General features: G+C 36.8%; 4 protein-coding genes across 4 annotated transcripts; 2 read left to right on the top strand and 2 right to left on the bottom strand.

The window, feature by feature from the left end:
* The first annotated feature begins 67 nt into the window (after positions 1–67).
* On the top strand, positions 68–14,666 carry LOC116305250 (UDP-glucose 6-dehydrogenase). The gene is made up of 13 exons (XM_089029804.1): positions 68–471; positions 553–654; positions 803–838; positions 10,260–10,375; positions 10,665–10,707; positions 10,871–10,946; positions 11,399–11,520; positions 11,627–11,774; positions 12,059–12,284; positions 12,475–12,570; positions 12,934–12,974; positions 13,049–13,140; positions 13,462–14,666. Exons 1-13 carry the CDS (start codon positions 310–312, stop codon positions 13,618–13,620), a joined length of 1,419 nt encoding a protein of 472 aa, XP_088885930.1. The 5' UTR covers positions 68–309; the 3' UTR covers positions 13,621–14,666.
* Positions 1,795–5,288, top strand: LOC148911512 (uncharacterized). Its single transcript, XM_089029802.1, has 2 exons — positions 1,795–2,329; positions 2,870–5,288. Exons 1-2 carry the CDS (start codon positions 2,083–2,085, stop codon positions 4,417–4,419), a joined length of 1,797 nt encoding a protein of 598 aa, XP_088885928.1. The 5' UTR covers positions 1,795–2,082; the 3' UTR covers positions 4,420–5,288.
* LOC148911511 (uncharacterized) lies at positions 5,744–6,488 on the bottom strand. Its single transcript, XM_089029810.1, has one exon. It carries the CDS (start codon positions 6,486–6,488, stop codon positions 5,775–5,777), a length of 714 nt encoding a protein of 237 aa, XP_088885936.1. The 3' UTR covers positions 5,744–5,774.
* On the bottom strand, positions 5,744–7,286 carry LOC148911510 (uncharacterized). The gene has a single exon (XM_089029809.1). The coding sequence runs from the start codon at positions 7,284–7,286 to the stop codon at positions 6,567–6,569; it is 720 nt and encodes a 239-aa protein (XP_088885935.1). The 3' UTR covers positions 5,744–6,566.
* Positions 14,667–14,670: the final 4 nt, after the last annotated feature.

Below are 14,670 nucleotides of genomic sequence, written 5' to 3'. Positions count from 1 at the left end.
AGTCACGTAACCGGAAGCTATATGCATTTTAGGAGAGGTGAAACACAAAAAGATTTCAAGGATCCGAAATAAGGTTTGGTGTAAGATTATTTTTGAGACTTCCCTAGCGTTTGCTATGAGTACTTTGCTTGAATAATTCGAATAACAGAAGAAATAATGTTATGAAAGTTAGCCAATCGTCAGTGGCCATCCAAGGAATACCCCTTCGATGTTATAACGCATGCGTTACTGTGGGATCGTGTTCATTTAGATACTTCGGTGATCGTCAATTGAGTTGTTGATCTTGAAGCCGACTTTAAGATTTTTACTATGGGCCCTATAAAAGATATCTGTTGTTTAGGAGCGGGATATGTTGGTGGACCGTCTTGCAGTGTAATCGCGCTAAAATGTCCTGATATTCAAGTTACAGTAGCTGATCTTAGCCAACAAAAAATCGATGCTTGGAACTGCGATTCTCTGCCAATATTTGAGGTAGGTTAATTTGTAGTGGTTGAACTTTGTTTTTGTGTGTTTAGATATTTAATCCTTTGATTTATATTCTGTTTTTTAAAGCCTGGGCTTGCTGAAGTTGTGAAAGAATGTCGGGGAAGAAATCTTTGGTTTACAACTGACATCAATTCAGCGATAAAAAAGGCTGACTTGATATTCATATGTGTAAGTATATATCGTGTAAAATCTCTTTATTTATTTTGAATGTGTGGGCTGATGATAATAGGGGTATTAGGGACCATTCCTGGCGAGTTTCTCTGTCACTTGGAAACGAAATGATGTCCAAAAACCATCTTTACCATTATATCTACAGGTTAACACGCCAACAAAAACTTTTGGACTAGGAAAGGTAAGCTAATTACCTCGCAAACTTGTTCATAAACTATGAAACTTGTTCTTTTAATTAACTTTGAATTTACTGAAATTTTTAAATACGTTTATTAGATAGATTTAGAATACAGTTAATGGAAAACATAAAGAATTGAAAACACTAATAGCTGCTGTAAATTGCCATTGAAAGTAAATGCCTTTTTTTCATTCACATTATTAAATATAAATCAGTTTTTCGGCAGGTATCATTTATCTCTCTCAAGAATATCTTAGTTACGTACACCTCTAAATTATTTTGTTAACCAGTAACGGTCCAGCCTACAGGCAATTTCTTTTGTATTAGAACTCTTATCACTTTGAATTTGGTCTAAATGACTTTGAAAAAACTTTGCCATTCATTGTCTTTCAATCAAAACTTTGACAATATCTGACCAATCTAAGTTAAAACTCAGATTTGTTAGTTTACTCAGATTGACTCAGCTGATTTTACTTTTAGACTTCTTTTGTTTTCGTTGTAAGCCAACATCACAATCACTTTGCCTTTTGGTTTTTAGAAAAAAACATAGGAGGTCTATGGCAAGCCGAATGTAGCAATATTCAATTCAGCTCGTTTATTCAACGTTCAACCATATTTATTCAACGTTCAACCCCTTATTCAACGTTCAACCATATTTATTCAACGTTCAACCCCTTATTCAACGTTCAACCCCTTATTCAACGTTCAACCCCTTATTCAACGTTCAACCCCTTATTCAACGTTCAACCCCTTATAATTCAACGTTCAACCCCTTATTCAACGTTCAACCATATTTATTCAACGTTCAACCATATTCATTCAACGTTCAACCCCTTATAATTCAACGTTCAACCCCTTATTCAACGTTCAACCATATTTATTCAACGTTCAACCATATTCATTCAACGTTCAACCATATTTATTCAACGTTCAACCCCTTATTCAACGTTCAACCATATTTATTCAACGTTCAACCATATTCATTCAACGTTCAACCCCTTATTCAACGTTCAACCATATTTATTCAACGTTCAACCACCCCTCCCCAATCCCCTCCCCAAGGTTTACTCGTTCCCGGTTTCCTCTCGGCCCGACTACAACAGCCTCGGGCAGAGGGGAGCCTAGGAACAAGGTTGAAGGCGACCTGGCCTAAAACAGAGCCCAGTTACACCGCGTACGTTGTCAGATTTGATCGGTTACGCACGTGTTTGGATTTGGGCATAGTTATAATAGAGATTGGGGCAGTAATGGACAATAACAATAAAAAATACTTGGATGATCTGGCAAAATGCCTAACCGAGGCAGGAAAGATCTTAAATCAGATGAATGGTTCTTCGAATCCATCAACTTCTACTGGTCTCTCTAGCAGAATGGAATCTGCTATTTCTTCGGTCGGGAGAACAGTCAATAGAGCTCAATCTATGGTCCAGAACTCTACAAACAGAGGGCTTTATTCCCGTTTAAATGGACGAGAACGTCTGCGAGCCATTTCAGGTATTGTTTATACTTTTCTTTGGAGATCCCATTGTTCAAAACCTATCGTAGTTTTCGTGACTCAGGCTTACACGTGGTAAAAGCTGCCATTTTGTAGCGCTGCGCGAACGTAATAAAAATAAAATATACTGCAGTATGTCCTGCTCTCGGACCCTCCATATGATTCAAGCGTCGTTTTATAGTACTATGACTATGGATTTCACCGAAGTGTGGTATGCACACTGAGACGTTTGCTACTGTGCTAATAAACATAAACGTTGCATTCCTTTCTACAGTCGGTATCCTTTTGATTAGGGATAGACCATTATATTTAGGGGGAGGGGGGGGGGGGTGGTATGAGCAAAAAGATTTTTTTTAAATTATTATATTACATGGTTGGAAAAAAATATTGTTGTTGAGGGCTTATCATATTTTTTTTGCCAAAAAGTTTGATGTTAAGGCGAATCATTGATTTTGTAAAAAGGATGCTGTAACAAAGCCAGTTTAATTTTGATTAGCTTATTAGATGCAGAAGTTTTAACTATTGCTTATGCTTATTAGGTACTTCTGCCTCATCTGCACAAAAAAAGGCCAAACCAATGGAAAAGACTTTCGAGTTTGTTCTTGTAAATTCCAGGGGGCAGCTCAATGAGAGTGATTCATTGCTCTTAGAAGATGATGCCATCATACTGAGAGGCATTGTTACTCTGAACTCTAACATGAATGAACAAAACATTCGAGCATGCTTGGCTGAGGCAGTTGTTATAAAGTTTCCAACTGTGGCTCCACAGGATTTGGAATTTTTAAAAGCAATTAGAAGAAAATTGTCAAAGCCTGTAAATGCTGGTGAATTCTCCTTCAAAGAAGTAAAACTCCTTGCAGGCCAGGGAAGCATTTATATAACCCTGAAGGATGGATTTGAATGCTTGCTTGATGATTATATTCAAGGAAGAAATCGTGAACCCAATGTAGAAGGTGAAGAAAGGCAGGAAACACCAGCACCAGTCACTCAAGATGGCAGGGAAAATAACCATGGCCAAAATGTAGAGGATTATGAAAGCCTTGTTCCTTCTCAAAAGCCACAAGAGGAAGATGATGGCGACCTACTTAAGTCTGCATGGGGTGGGAACTATGATGTTGAATCAGCAGTGAAAGAATGCTTGAAAGCATGTGAGGCAGACAAGGCTACTAACCCAGTTGAGGTATTAAGATGTGCACAAAAATATATTGTGAAGGGACGACCACTTGATACTACTGAAACTGAGTCAAATTTGGAAGGAGAGGTGAACTTTATTGATGTGAACAGACAAAACTTGTTAAAAACTGCATTTGATGAAATTGAAGAGATTGAAAACCTTCAGCTCACTTTGCAAGTAACCTTTTATGGTGAAGTTGCACATGATAATGGGGGGCCAAGAAAGGAATTCTTCCGTTTATGCCTCAGAGAGATTAAAGAAAAATATTTTGACAATGGATTGAGGAATCTGCTTTCTGATGACTATATAAAGGTTGGCATCATCATGGCTCTTAGCATGCTTCAAAATGGGCCAGTACCAAAATTTATGGATGAATCAATGTTACAAGAGTTGTTTCAAGAACCCAAGCCCAGCATATGCATTCTTAAGCTACGTATGGGGTTTGCAAAGATTGGCTTGTACCAAATTGCAAAGGCTGTCCCACAGTTAGTACACTTGATGCGACCCTCTCAATCGTATAATCTTACAAGAAGAAAGTTGATTTCCTTACTTGCACCTTCCTTCTCAGATGAAGGGTCAAATGCAAAGAGGTATGAAATGGCTGTCTATGAGTTATTCTTAAAGTATGTCCGAGAGGCTACCAGTGGTCGTAGGGCAGCCATCACCATTGGACATATCTTACAATTCGCAACTGGTGCTGAAGAAGAGCCAGTTCTGGGCTTTGCAATTCCACCTAGCATCTGCTTCGCCACTGCAACTAGTAAGAACAAGTGGGCTTTTGTGCCTACTTCAAACACTTGCACCCAGACATTGTATTTACCCACTGGGTCACATGATTGTCCTCTTCCTTCTGAAGAAGAGCTCTTTGATGTATATGACAGTGCCTTTGTTAATGTTTATTTCGGTCTGGCATGAGTATAAGAAACTCCTGCCTCAATGTTACATAAATCATGAACAACCTAAAGAGATTCATTCACAATTGAAAAAAACTAGGACAAGAATACAATGATGAAATTTATTTTCTTCTGATATTTTAATATGATTGCCAAAAGCAAAGCACAGAAATGTAAACTTGAATGTTTGATTTTTTGTGTTCTAAATTTTCCGAAGAGATATATTGGTGTTGCTTTAAACAATTTCCACATATAAGCTAAAACCAAAAAGTTGTTACTGTTTATTTTTCTAAAAATGTTGAAGATATTTATGAAAGAAAATTAACTATGATATACATAGCTCTAAAAGATGCACTGTTACATTGAAACTATTATTGCTATTGAAAAATCTATTTGTTATTTCCTTTTAATTTTTGAAGAAATTACTGGTATGTCAATTCTTAGGTTGCTAATAGCTGGGATTTCATTTCTTAGAGCCTCCTGGGAAAAGGGATTTCATGTAATGGGACTGGGATATTTGAACCAAAGAACAATAGGAAAATGAAATTGAGGATTGAGTAAAACTGGCCGAGATTGTTGGATTTGAACTGGGATTGGAATAAACAGTTTTTGGTTGGGATATGGGATTAATAATAATTAGCACCCCCTTTTTGTTAAGGATTTCAGCTTTACATTTTTAGGAAAATTATGTGAAACTAGGGTGGGTGTAAGGGTGATTTCTAAAACACATCAAAATTTGTTATTCAAGGCAGAGTAACAATTCCAGGATCAATTTAAAGCCATGGCTTTTCTACAACCAATTCATATGTGCATTTCAAAACAACTTAATATGCAGTTGAAAACTATTACAATTATTTCTAGTATTAAACCTGCAGCTTATTAAGACCAAAATTTACAACCTGTATTCAGTCTTGGCACTTCCTGAGTATTTAGTTTTCATGACAGGTTCAGAACCCAAAAAATTAATGATCAAATTATATTATTTAGAAATTGATTTTTGTTGATGGTGGAGGGGGAACTGAACTCGGGGGGATGAAAGTATTAATACACAGAAGAGAAATTAGAAGAAAAAAAACTTCCTTACAGCAGACCCTGGATTACTGAGATGTTAATTATGAAATTTTTTATTTTTTATGCATAAATTCACAAACTACAGGTGAATCAATTTGGTTGTGTTGTATGAAAAATTAAAGCTCTCAGACTCAATATCACAATCTAAATTTTTAATGGAGACTAGCAATATGGCTTGCTATGGTGTACTACTATGTCAAATATATATAAGAAAACAATAGAACAAGGGTCTCCTACATCATAAAGTCCATTAGATTCATATCGAAATCATGGGGTTCGTGACTTTAATCTTTATTCATAGCATACTCATTTCATTTCTTCAATTATCTCTTGAGTGAGACTTAAAACCTGACAATATATGTCTACTCCCAGTTCACTTGATTCCTTCAGTGGATCAATCCTATCCAAAACGTATGCCTTTATTAATTCTTCATTATCAAGATCTATTGGCTCAACTATCACATTATTTTCCTGTCTGGAACGTGATGGACCTTGGGCATCGTATCCATACATGGCTAGGTCATCTGGCTCTTCATCCACCAATCCATGCGCTAATGGATTATTGGCATGCATCATTCCATTTGTCCACATCTGGATGGGGGACCAGTTTCTCTCTGTACGTACTCTGTGGTGATTAAAAGCCTTCATAAATTCATTCATTGCCTTATTTATTCTGGGGATAAATACCAAGTGTAGAGCAAAAAGATGGACAGCTTCATTTACTTGGAGTATTCCAGTGGATTCCATGGCATAAAAGGTGTAGTAATACAGATGGCAAACACATCTGAAAACATCTCGCCACAACCTTTCAATGCGCTGATTGTGAGTTGAGGGACCTGCTATAAAACTTCCTCTTCCTTCACCTCTAGCTTTCACCATGGCATCGCATACAAGGACATTCTCTACACCTTGATCCACTCTGATTCTTGATGGCCAGAGATCACCATCAGAATTAATTACATTTAAAAAGAGTTCAAGAACAGTTTCTGAAAGGTTGTTTGAATTGCAACTTAAATACATTATTCTTCTGGAAAATCCATCGATGCATCCATGAATTACTAGTTTCCAACGAATCAACGAATGGTGCCCATCAAGATGTCATAGAGAGTTTGGCCATGGCACTTGATAAGTTCTTCGAGACACCAAGGCACCCCATCTCAAGACAGTGTTTTTAGGATCCATTCTAGCCATACTTTCTCTTATTCTTTGCCTTTGAATTCTGTAGCCAAGTGACTTTACGTAGCCAGCAACGTAACCCTGGCCAGTGGCTGATCCATGAGTTGACAAATATGTTTTAACTATATCATCCAGTATTTCGTCAGACAAGTCACTAAAGCCTTTCATATCTTGTAAATGAAATTCTTCTACTCTTCTGTATATTGTCCATCTTGAAACGCCTAAATATTCTGCAATCTTGGTCCAACTGAATCCTAGTGCACGAAGTTCTTCAAGGGTTTCACAAGAAATATCATACGAAGGCCTACCAGGTTTTAGAGAGCAAGTCTTGGTGGCCGCCATTTGCCCAGCAACAGTTGTAGGCGTGACAGATCCCATATTGATGTAATGTGACCAAGAATTCAACACATCTGTTAGATATTTTGACAACAACTCGAGTTCATTTCTATCACTTGGATCCACGCTGAAGCAATCACACAGTGTCCTGGTCAAACAAACAGCCATGTCAAGTACAACACTATGTGCTTCGGCAATCTCTCTATCAAATGGCTGCTGACTAATTTCCTTTGTTTTCTCGAGAATAGAGATTAAACATCTTGGAACCTCTTTCTCAAGATCGACTTTTTGATCGGTATCCGCCATATTCTAGACCACTGGGCTCTGTTTTAGGCCAGGTCGCCTTCAACCTTGTTCCTAGGCTCCCCTCTGCCCGAGGCTGTTGTAGTCGGGCCGAGAGGAAACCGGGAACGAGTAAACCTTGGGGAGGGGTGGTTGAACGTTGAATAAATATGGTTGAACGTTGAATAAGGGGTTGAACGTTGAATGAATATGGTTGAACGTTGAATAAATATGGTTGAACGTTGAATAAGGGGTTGAACGTTGAATAAATATGGTTGAACGTTGAATGAATATGGTTGAACGTTGAATAAATATGGTTGAACGTTGAATGAATATGGTTGAACGTTGAATAAATATGGTTGAACGTTGAATAAGGGGTTGAACGTTGAATAAATATGGTTGAACGTTGAATAAATATGGTTGAACGTTGAATAAGGGGTTGAACGTTGAATGAATATGGTTGAACGTTGAATAAATATGGTTGAACGTTGAATAAGGGGTTGAACGTTGAATAAATATGGTTGAACGTTGAATAAACGAGCTGAATTGAATATTGCTACATTCGGCTTGCCATAGAGGTCACAGTTAGACAGACAAACAGTTACTGGAGGGGGAGGGGGGGGGGGGGTTAGGGAGAGTTGAAAGCTCTTGGGTTCTCTTATCCCCAATACAATACAATACAATACAATTTTATTTGGCACCTTATACTAATAGTACATGAGTGTTTGATTCCAAATATATTATAGGTATATATATATACTATGTATTAGGTAATTTTCTTAATTCATTTTCACGTATCAGCATACATTGATGAATGTATGCTGATATGGCTCTTTGTAGAGACGCTGATTTTGAATTGATTAAGAACATAAAACGACTGTCAGCGCTCATATTGTTGAAATTAATGCTGGTGTTTTTTTCTATGAACTCTCTTAAGTCGTTTCTATGAGAGTCATATAGTGGACACCAAACTAGAAAGTGTTTTTCGTTTTCTACTCCCGACTTACACACTGGGCAAATCCTTTCATCGTAAATGAGATAAGGCCTCTTATACCTCCCCGTTTCTACTTCAAGCTTATGGTTACTAATTCTTAATTTTGTAAGCGCCACTCTGTGCTTAATACTGGTGACTTGACTTAAATATTCTTCAAAGTTATAATCCGTTTTGAACTGACGAAAGACTCTGAGTTTATTTTTATGTCTGTCGTCTTTCCTTTCATCATTGTGGAGATTACTCCATAAAATTTGCCTCTCAATGTCATATATTCTTTGAGTTATTATTTTTCCATATTCATACCATCTTGGAGAAAGTTCATTTTGTTTCATCCAAATTATCCCCAATCCGAGTTGTTCTAAAGTAGTTTTAATTTTTATGCTCCAAAAGGCTTTTTTAGTTTCATTTTTAATATCTTGGTAGACTTCGGCTGAAAGTTTTTTTGGGTGTAGTTCCGACTTTATAATTTTATGCCAGAATTTAAAGCTTTTACTGCATGCTTTGCATTTTAACGGAAACCTTCCTAACTCAGCTCTGCATGCAAGGTTACTAGCATTCTTTGTCACCTTGAGGAGCATTTTGCAAAATTTCAAATGAACAAGTTCCATGGGCTCTTGGTCTTTGGTGCTTAATGTTTCGATACCCCATATCTCACTTGCGTATAGAAGTATTGGTGTAACAAGCGAGTCAAACAGTTTTATAGTTAATTTGATATTGGATGTGAAAAATTCACCCATTTGTTTTTTCATCTGAAATAGTGCCTTTAATGCAGCTTTTTTTAATTCTTGTTTTGCAAACGTAAAGTTTCCAAAGGTTGTAAAATTTAATCCTAAATATTTATATGATTTAACGTTTTCTAGTTTAGATTTGTTCAAATAGAATTGGAAGTTATTCATTGTCTTCCCTGTATTATTGAAAACCATCACTTTTGTCTTTGTTATATTAACTGTTAAGCCTGATTGTTCACAAAATGCCTCTAGCTTGTCGAGATATTTCTGAAGCCCTTTAGCAGATTTAGAGAACAGAACCAGGTCATCTGCATATAAAAGAGTACTAATCGGTTTGCCATTCAGCATTACATCATTGTTGTTACACGAATTTAATGAGTCAGGCAGATCGTGAAGATATAAATTAAATAACGTAGGGCTCAGCATACAGCCTTGTTTAACACCCATATAACAGGAAAATGTCGGAGAAATGTGTCCATTTACTTTGATTGCTGATTGATCAGTGGAGTACATCGATTGTATCACTCTTAGAAAATTTCCATTTATACCAACATTTTCAAGTTTTGCCATTAATTTTTTCCTTGGGATGCAGTCGAACGCTTTTTGAAAATCTACAAAGCAGGAAAAAAGGAAATTATTTTTCTTCCGTGGCTTACTTTTAACATATTTATCGATTACAGATTTCAGAATAAGAATACTATCTGTTGTTCCGTGCTTTTTTCTAAACCCACCCTGTTCCTGTTTAATTATATTATTCGTAGTTAGGTAATCATAGAGCCGTTTGTTAAGTATTGCCGTAAAAACTTTGCCAATTGCAGAAAGGAGTGTTATTCCACGGTAATTTTCAGCTTTCGTTGGATCGTCCTTTTTATGCAATGGAACAATATATCCTAGATTCCATGAACAGGGAAACTTTCCGTTGTCTAGGATTTTATTGAAAATTACCGTTAGGTGTCCTTTTAGTGCTTCCTTTCCCGTTATCAATAGCTCATTTGGAATATTATCAGGGCCGGGAGCTTTATGTTTCTTTAGGTTACTTAGAACTTCATATACTTCTTGATCTGTAATGGAAAAATCTAATTCCCCTTGACTTTGCGACTGTTCTAAGGTCTCCGTAGTATTTACTGCAGATGTCTGGGAGCATCCACCTCCCAAGAGCCACTATACAGGCTAATGTTGCTTCAGACATGGTATTGATAAAATTTAAATTAAATTTCAATTACCTTTCAATGAGATGTTAATAATTACATTTCAATGACTTTCATATGATTGTAGGGTAGAGCACCTGATTTGAAGTACATTGAGTCTGCTGCCAGGCATATAGCGCAGGTTGCCGAAGGAGGCAAAATTATTGTAGAAAAGAGTACAGTTCCTGTACGAGCTGCAGAGAGGTAAGAAACAAAGCATTCATGTTGTTGAGACTATAAGTACCTATCATACCTCCTAAGACAACACCCCCCCCCCCCCCCCCCAACACCTCTAAGAAATTCCAATCATTCTTGTGGGGGACTTATCCATGGGTATTTTGTGGAACTTGCACAATAATATGCTCTGCTAACCCTCCCCACCCCAAGTAAATTACCAAGACATAAGGTGGGGGGGGGGGGGGGTATGGATATTTTCTGTCGTCCATTTTCATGTTTAAAGACAGCTGATTCCTTTGTCCAACATTAATTTCAGTATTACAAGAATATTAAGTGCAAATGCTGATAAAAAGTTTCAGGTAAAAACAGTTATTACATTAAATCATATTCCCTGTGCATGGCACACACTTTCTTGAAACCTATGTTCTACACTGTATAATATGTCAAATCTGTCTAATATAAACACATCCCATCAAAATTTGTTCTTCTTAAGAAATTCTCTGTATCAAAAATGTTTTTCAGGTCTTGTCAAACCCAGAATTTCTTGCCGAAGGAACAGCAATCAAAGATTTGTTGGAACCAGACAGAGTTCTTGTTGGTATGTCTTTCATATTTTAAACTAAGATGGCAGAGCTCAATCATCATCATCCTTCATGCCAGAAGGAGCTGTTTTCTTTAACATTGCACTTTTTATGGGTTAGGGGTAGCATGGGTAGCTCTAACAGGAGTATAACACTCTACGTGACATAGCTCTAGGGTTTATAGGGAAACAGAAACTAGTACACCATCAGGATATGGTAATTATCACTTCAAAGAAGAGCAAGGGTTGCATAGCAACAAAAACGTTTGCCTTAACCACTAATGAAATGTACATACACATGTAAATAGAGTTTATTTGATGATGTTTTGTTCTCTGTATTTCCAGTCAACATAAATATTGACATAAGAGTTGGGTGTTGCTATAGTTTATTTTATGCCCCTATATGAAAAATGTAGAAAAGATGGATCAGTGTTATAATAATAATGAATTAGCATTGTTATTGTGTTAAGGTGGTGACCAGACAAAAGAAGGACTTGCTGCAATAGATGCTCTGAGTTGGGTCTATGAACACTGGATACCAAAAGAGAAGATAATCAAGACAAACACTTGGTCTTCAGAACTATCCAAACTGGTAAGACCATGATAACCTTTGGGCTCCCTGTGGAATTGCTCAACCCCTCCCCCCTGAAATTAATTGACAAAAGGATCCTAATGTTCAAATGTTGTTTTGTTTAAAGGCTGCTAATGCCTTCCTTGCCCAGCGCATTTCAAGCATCAACTCCATGAGTGCAATATGCGAGGCCACTGGAGCAGATGTATCTGAAGTGGCTCACGCCATTGGCATGGATTCAAGGATAGGAAACAAGTTTTTACAGGCATCTGTTGGTAAGAAAGATTGCTAATATTCAAAAGATAGCAGGGCTTTATATAACTGTCGGTCATCAGACAATGTCTGGCTGGTCAAATCTTCACCTTGCTCTCAACCTTCAGGTAATTAGAGCCAATTGTCTTACTATTGATCTCACACAAGGAAATACAAATTTGAATAAGAAAGAAAATTTGCAAAGCATTTTGGTAGTGGAAGTAAAATGATGCCATCATGCGAACATCCCATTGTCGTTAATATGGTCAGTTCATAACTTTTTCATTTTTCTGTTATTTTCCTGCAGGTTTTGGTGGCAGTTGCTTCCAGAAAGATGTCCTAAACCTTGTGTATCTTTGTGAAGCTCTGAACCTTCCCGAAGTAGCTAACTATTGGTATCAGGTGATCTCAATGAATGATTATCAAAGAAGAAGGTTCACCAACAGGATCATCAACTGCTTGTTTAACACTGTGACAGGAAAACGAATAGCCATCATGGGATTCTCTTTCAAGAAGAATACAGGTGACACAAGGTTAGTTACTTTGCAACAGCTAAAAATCAACATGTGAGTTAAGTGATGTGTGAATAGAGCATTGAATGTATTGCGTGAGTAGAACATGTTCTGTTCCCAATTTGTGCGAAAGCGCTACAGGATGATGAAAGAAACTTGCATGTCAATAGAGATATTGTTTTTAACCTGAGTATTAATTATAATTCTGCAGAGAGTCAGCCAGTATCTACATATGCAAATACCTAATGGATGAAGGAGCTTTCCTAACTATCTATGATCCAAAAGTAAAGGAATCCCAGATTCTATTGTAAGTACTGATTAATATCAAAATCAGAAATATTGGTATATGCACAGCTTTCAATAATATTGATTTCATAATAGGTGGTTATAGTCCTAAGAAGTAGGGGGCTGATCAAAGCCACTGGTGTTTGTATATAACTTTATTTGGTAATGAATGAATTTTTTGTCAAAATAGTTTTTGGCAAAATATCAGGCGATGAACTGCCGATAGCTGCCTTTTATTGAAAACATTGTATATGGCAACTGGATCCCAGTTAAAAATCTCCTTAATTCATGTACCATCTTCCCAAAGAAGAGGATGTAATCCAACAATGTTACTATTAGCTTTTTATCTGTTTAATTTGGCATATTTTTAATTTACTATGTGCAGGGAACTACAAGACCCTGCCATCTCTGAGGACCCAACAAGAGGTAAGTTTTTCTTCAAGTAATTTTAATTGAGTAATATCATTCTTCATTTTAATGTATTTCTAATTTTATTGCAGTGAAGCGGCTGGTTACTATTGAACAGGATCCTTACAAGGCTGTGGACAAGGCTCATGCCTTTGTAGTCTGTACTGAATGGGATGAATTCAAGGTAAAGTTGGAGTCTGAAATCAAGCTAAGGGTGTTACTTTTATTTCACAGTATTAATGCACTTCACTCTCTCCTCTGGGATCTCAGGCTTGATTCCTAGACTCAGCGTCACATGATAGCAGAGCTTGGTTAGGTCTATCCCTTTATTTAAGATTTTCTTTCTGGGTTCTCTGGGTTCCCTTCCTCTGCAAAATCCAAAACTTCAGATAGCTTAGATCTCAGAATTTGATCTGTAAGGTTAGCTGTGCCCAGAGGTGGGTATAGCATTTACCTAAGAGTAATAAATTATTTATGTTGTCTCTTTATTTTGATTGGCTTACAGACGTATGACTACCAGCATATCTATAACAACATGCTGAAGCCTGCCTTTGCGTTTGATGGACGGATGATTCTTAATCATCATCATCTTCATGATATTGGTTTTCAAGTTGAGACAATCGGTAAAGTTGTATCATCTGGTTATTCACTTCCATCCATGTAAATCAACCTGTGTCATCTTGCCTTAACTAATCAAAATCAACCAATCGGCATTCATGTGGGCATCAATCTAATTGGCCATTCAGGAATGAGGAAGACTTTATCTGTTTGGCCAATCAGCATGTTGGAAATCTGATTGACCAATCAGCATCAAAGTTGATATCTAGTTAACCAATCAGCATCAAGGAATGTACTTGGTTGTACAGTCAGCATGAATGCAGATAGCTGATAATCCAATCAGCTGCAAGCTTATGACCTGTCTGTTTGTCCAATCACAATAAGTGTTGGCATCTAATTGGCCAATCAGCATATAGGGTTGTGTTTTGTGATTGGTTTTATCTTTGACCAATCAGGATACATGTGGAGATATCATTAGCCAATCAGAACAAATGGGCATAAGTCTAATAGACCAATCAGACATATGACTAACAGCCTGGTTGACCAATCAGCATTGACTGCCACATCCTCCAAACCAATGAAGTGCTGTCAACCAATCAGCATGCATGGGTTTTAAGTTATTCTTAACCATACGTTGTAATGTAATCGTGCCGCATCACATTCAGTCACTCTGGTGTCATTGTTTTACATAATAGTATATTTATATTGTTTAGTATTTAGCCTAAATTATTTTTGACCCATATAAACATATATTAAAATACTGATAATTATTAACACCTATTGGTAAACCAAGGCCTTATTATTTAAGGTTTCATGTGCAACAAAGCGAAAAGAGGTTAGGTCTTAAAGTTTTAAACTAGCATATTTGCATAACCTTCATATAAATAATCGCTCATAGCAACATGAGATGATGAAAGGACCAGTGATTACGTCTGCTAAGTTTATAAATTATCCTATAAAAGCTGTACTGAGTTAAGGAGAGATGCATGTGTTCTATCGTCACGACATGTGACTAGAAAGTGCTTTTATGATTAATAGAAATTAATACAAATGATTATTTTAGTCTAATATATAAAAAGATTGAATAAATAGAATGATATTAATGGAATTAAAAATCTTGAAATAAAAAAAATTAAATCTTAGAAACAGTCATGAC

This window comes from Actinia tenebrosa, unplaced genomic scaffold, assembly GCF_029948245.1.
Source record: "Actinia tenebrosa isolate PJP-AT-01 unplaced genomic scaffold, QUT_ActTen_1.0 PGA_scaffold14__42_contigs__length_11649687, whole genome shotgun sequence".
Classification (NCBI taxonomy): domain Eukaryota; kingdom Metazoa; phylum Cnidaria; class Anthozoa; order Actiniaria; family Actiniidae; genus Actinia; species Actinia tenebrosa.
Note: the sequence above shows the minus strand (reverse complement) of the source record. Positions and strands in the feature narration are given on the sequence as shown.

Bases quoted from the DNA above. Each gene is read 5' to 3' on its own strand.
- LOC116305250 (XM_089029804.1), top strand. From the start codon at position 310: ATGGGCCCTATAAAAGATATCTGTTGTTTAGGAGCGGGATATGTTGGT. The intron at 10,708-10,870 runs GTAAAAACAGTT...AATGTTTTTCAG, and splicing joins ATGCTGATAAAAAGTTTCAG to GTCTTGTCAAACCCAGAATT. The intron at 10,947-11,398 runs GTATGTCTTTCA...TATTGTGTTAAG, and splicing joins ACCAGACAGAGTTCTTGTTG to GTGGTGACCAGACAAAAGAA.
- LOC148911512 (XM_089029802.1), top strand. From the start codon at position 2,083: ATGGACAATAACAATAAAAAATACTTGGATGATCTGGCAAAATGCCTA. The intron at 2,330-2,869 runs GTATTGTTTATA...TATGCTTATTAG, and splicing joins ACGTCTGCGAGCCATTTCAG to GTACTTCTGCCTCATCTGCA.
- LOC148911511 (XM_089029810.1), bottom strand. From the start codon at position 6,488: ATGTATTTAAGTTGCAATTCAAACAACCTTTCAGAAACTGTTCTTGAA.
- LOC148911510 (XM_089029809.1), bottom strand. From the start codon at position 7,286: ATGGCGGATACCGATCAAAAAGTCGATCTTGAGAAAGAGGTTCCAAGA.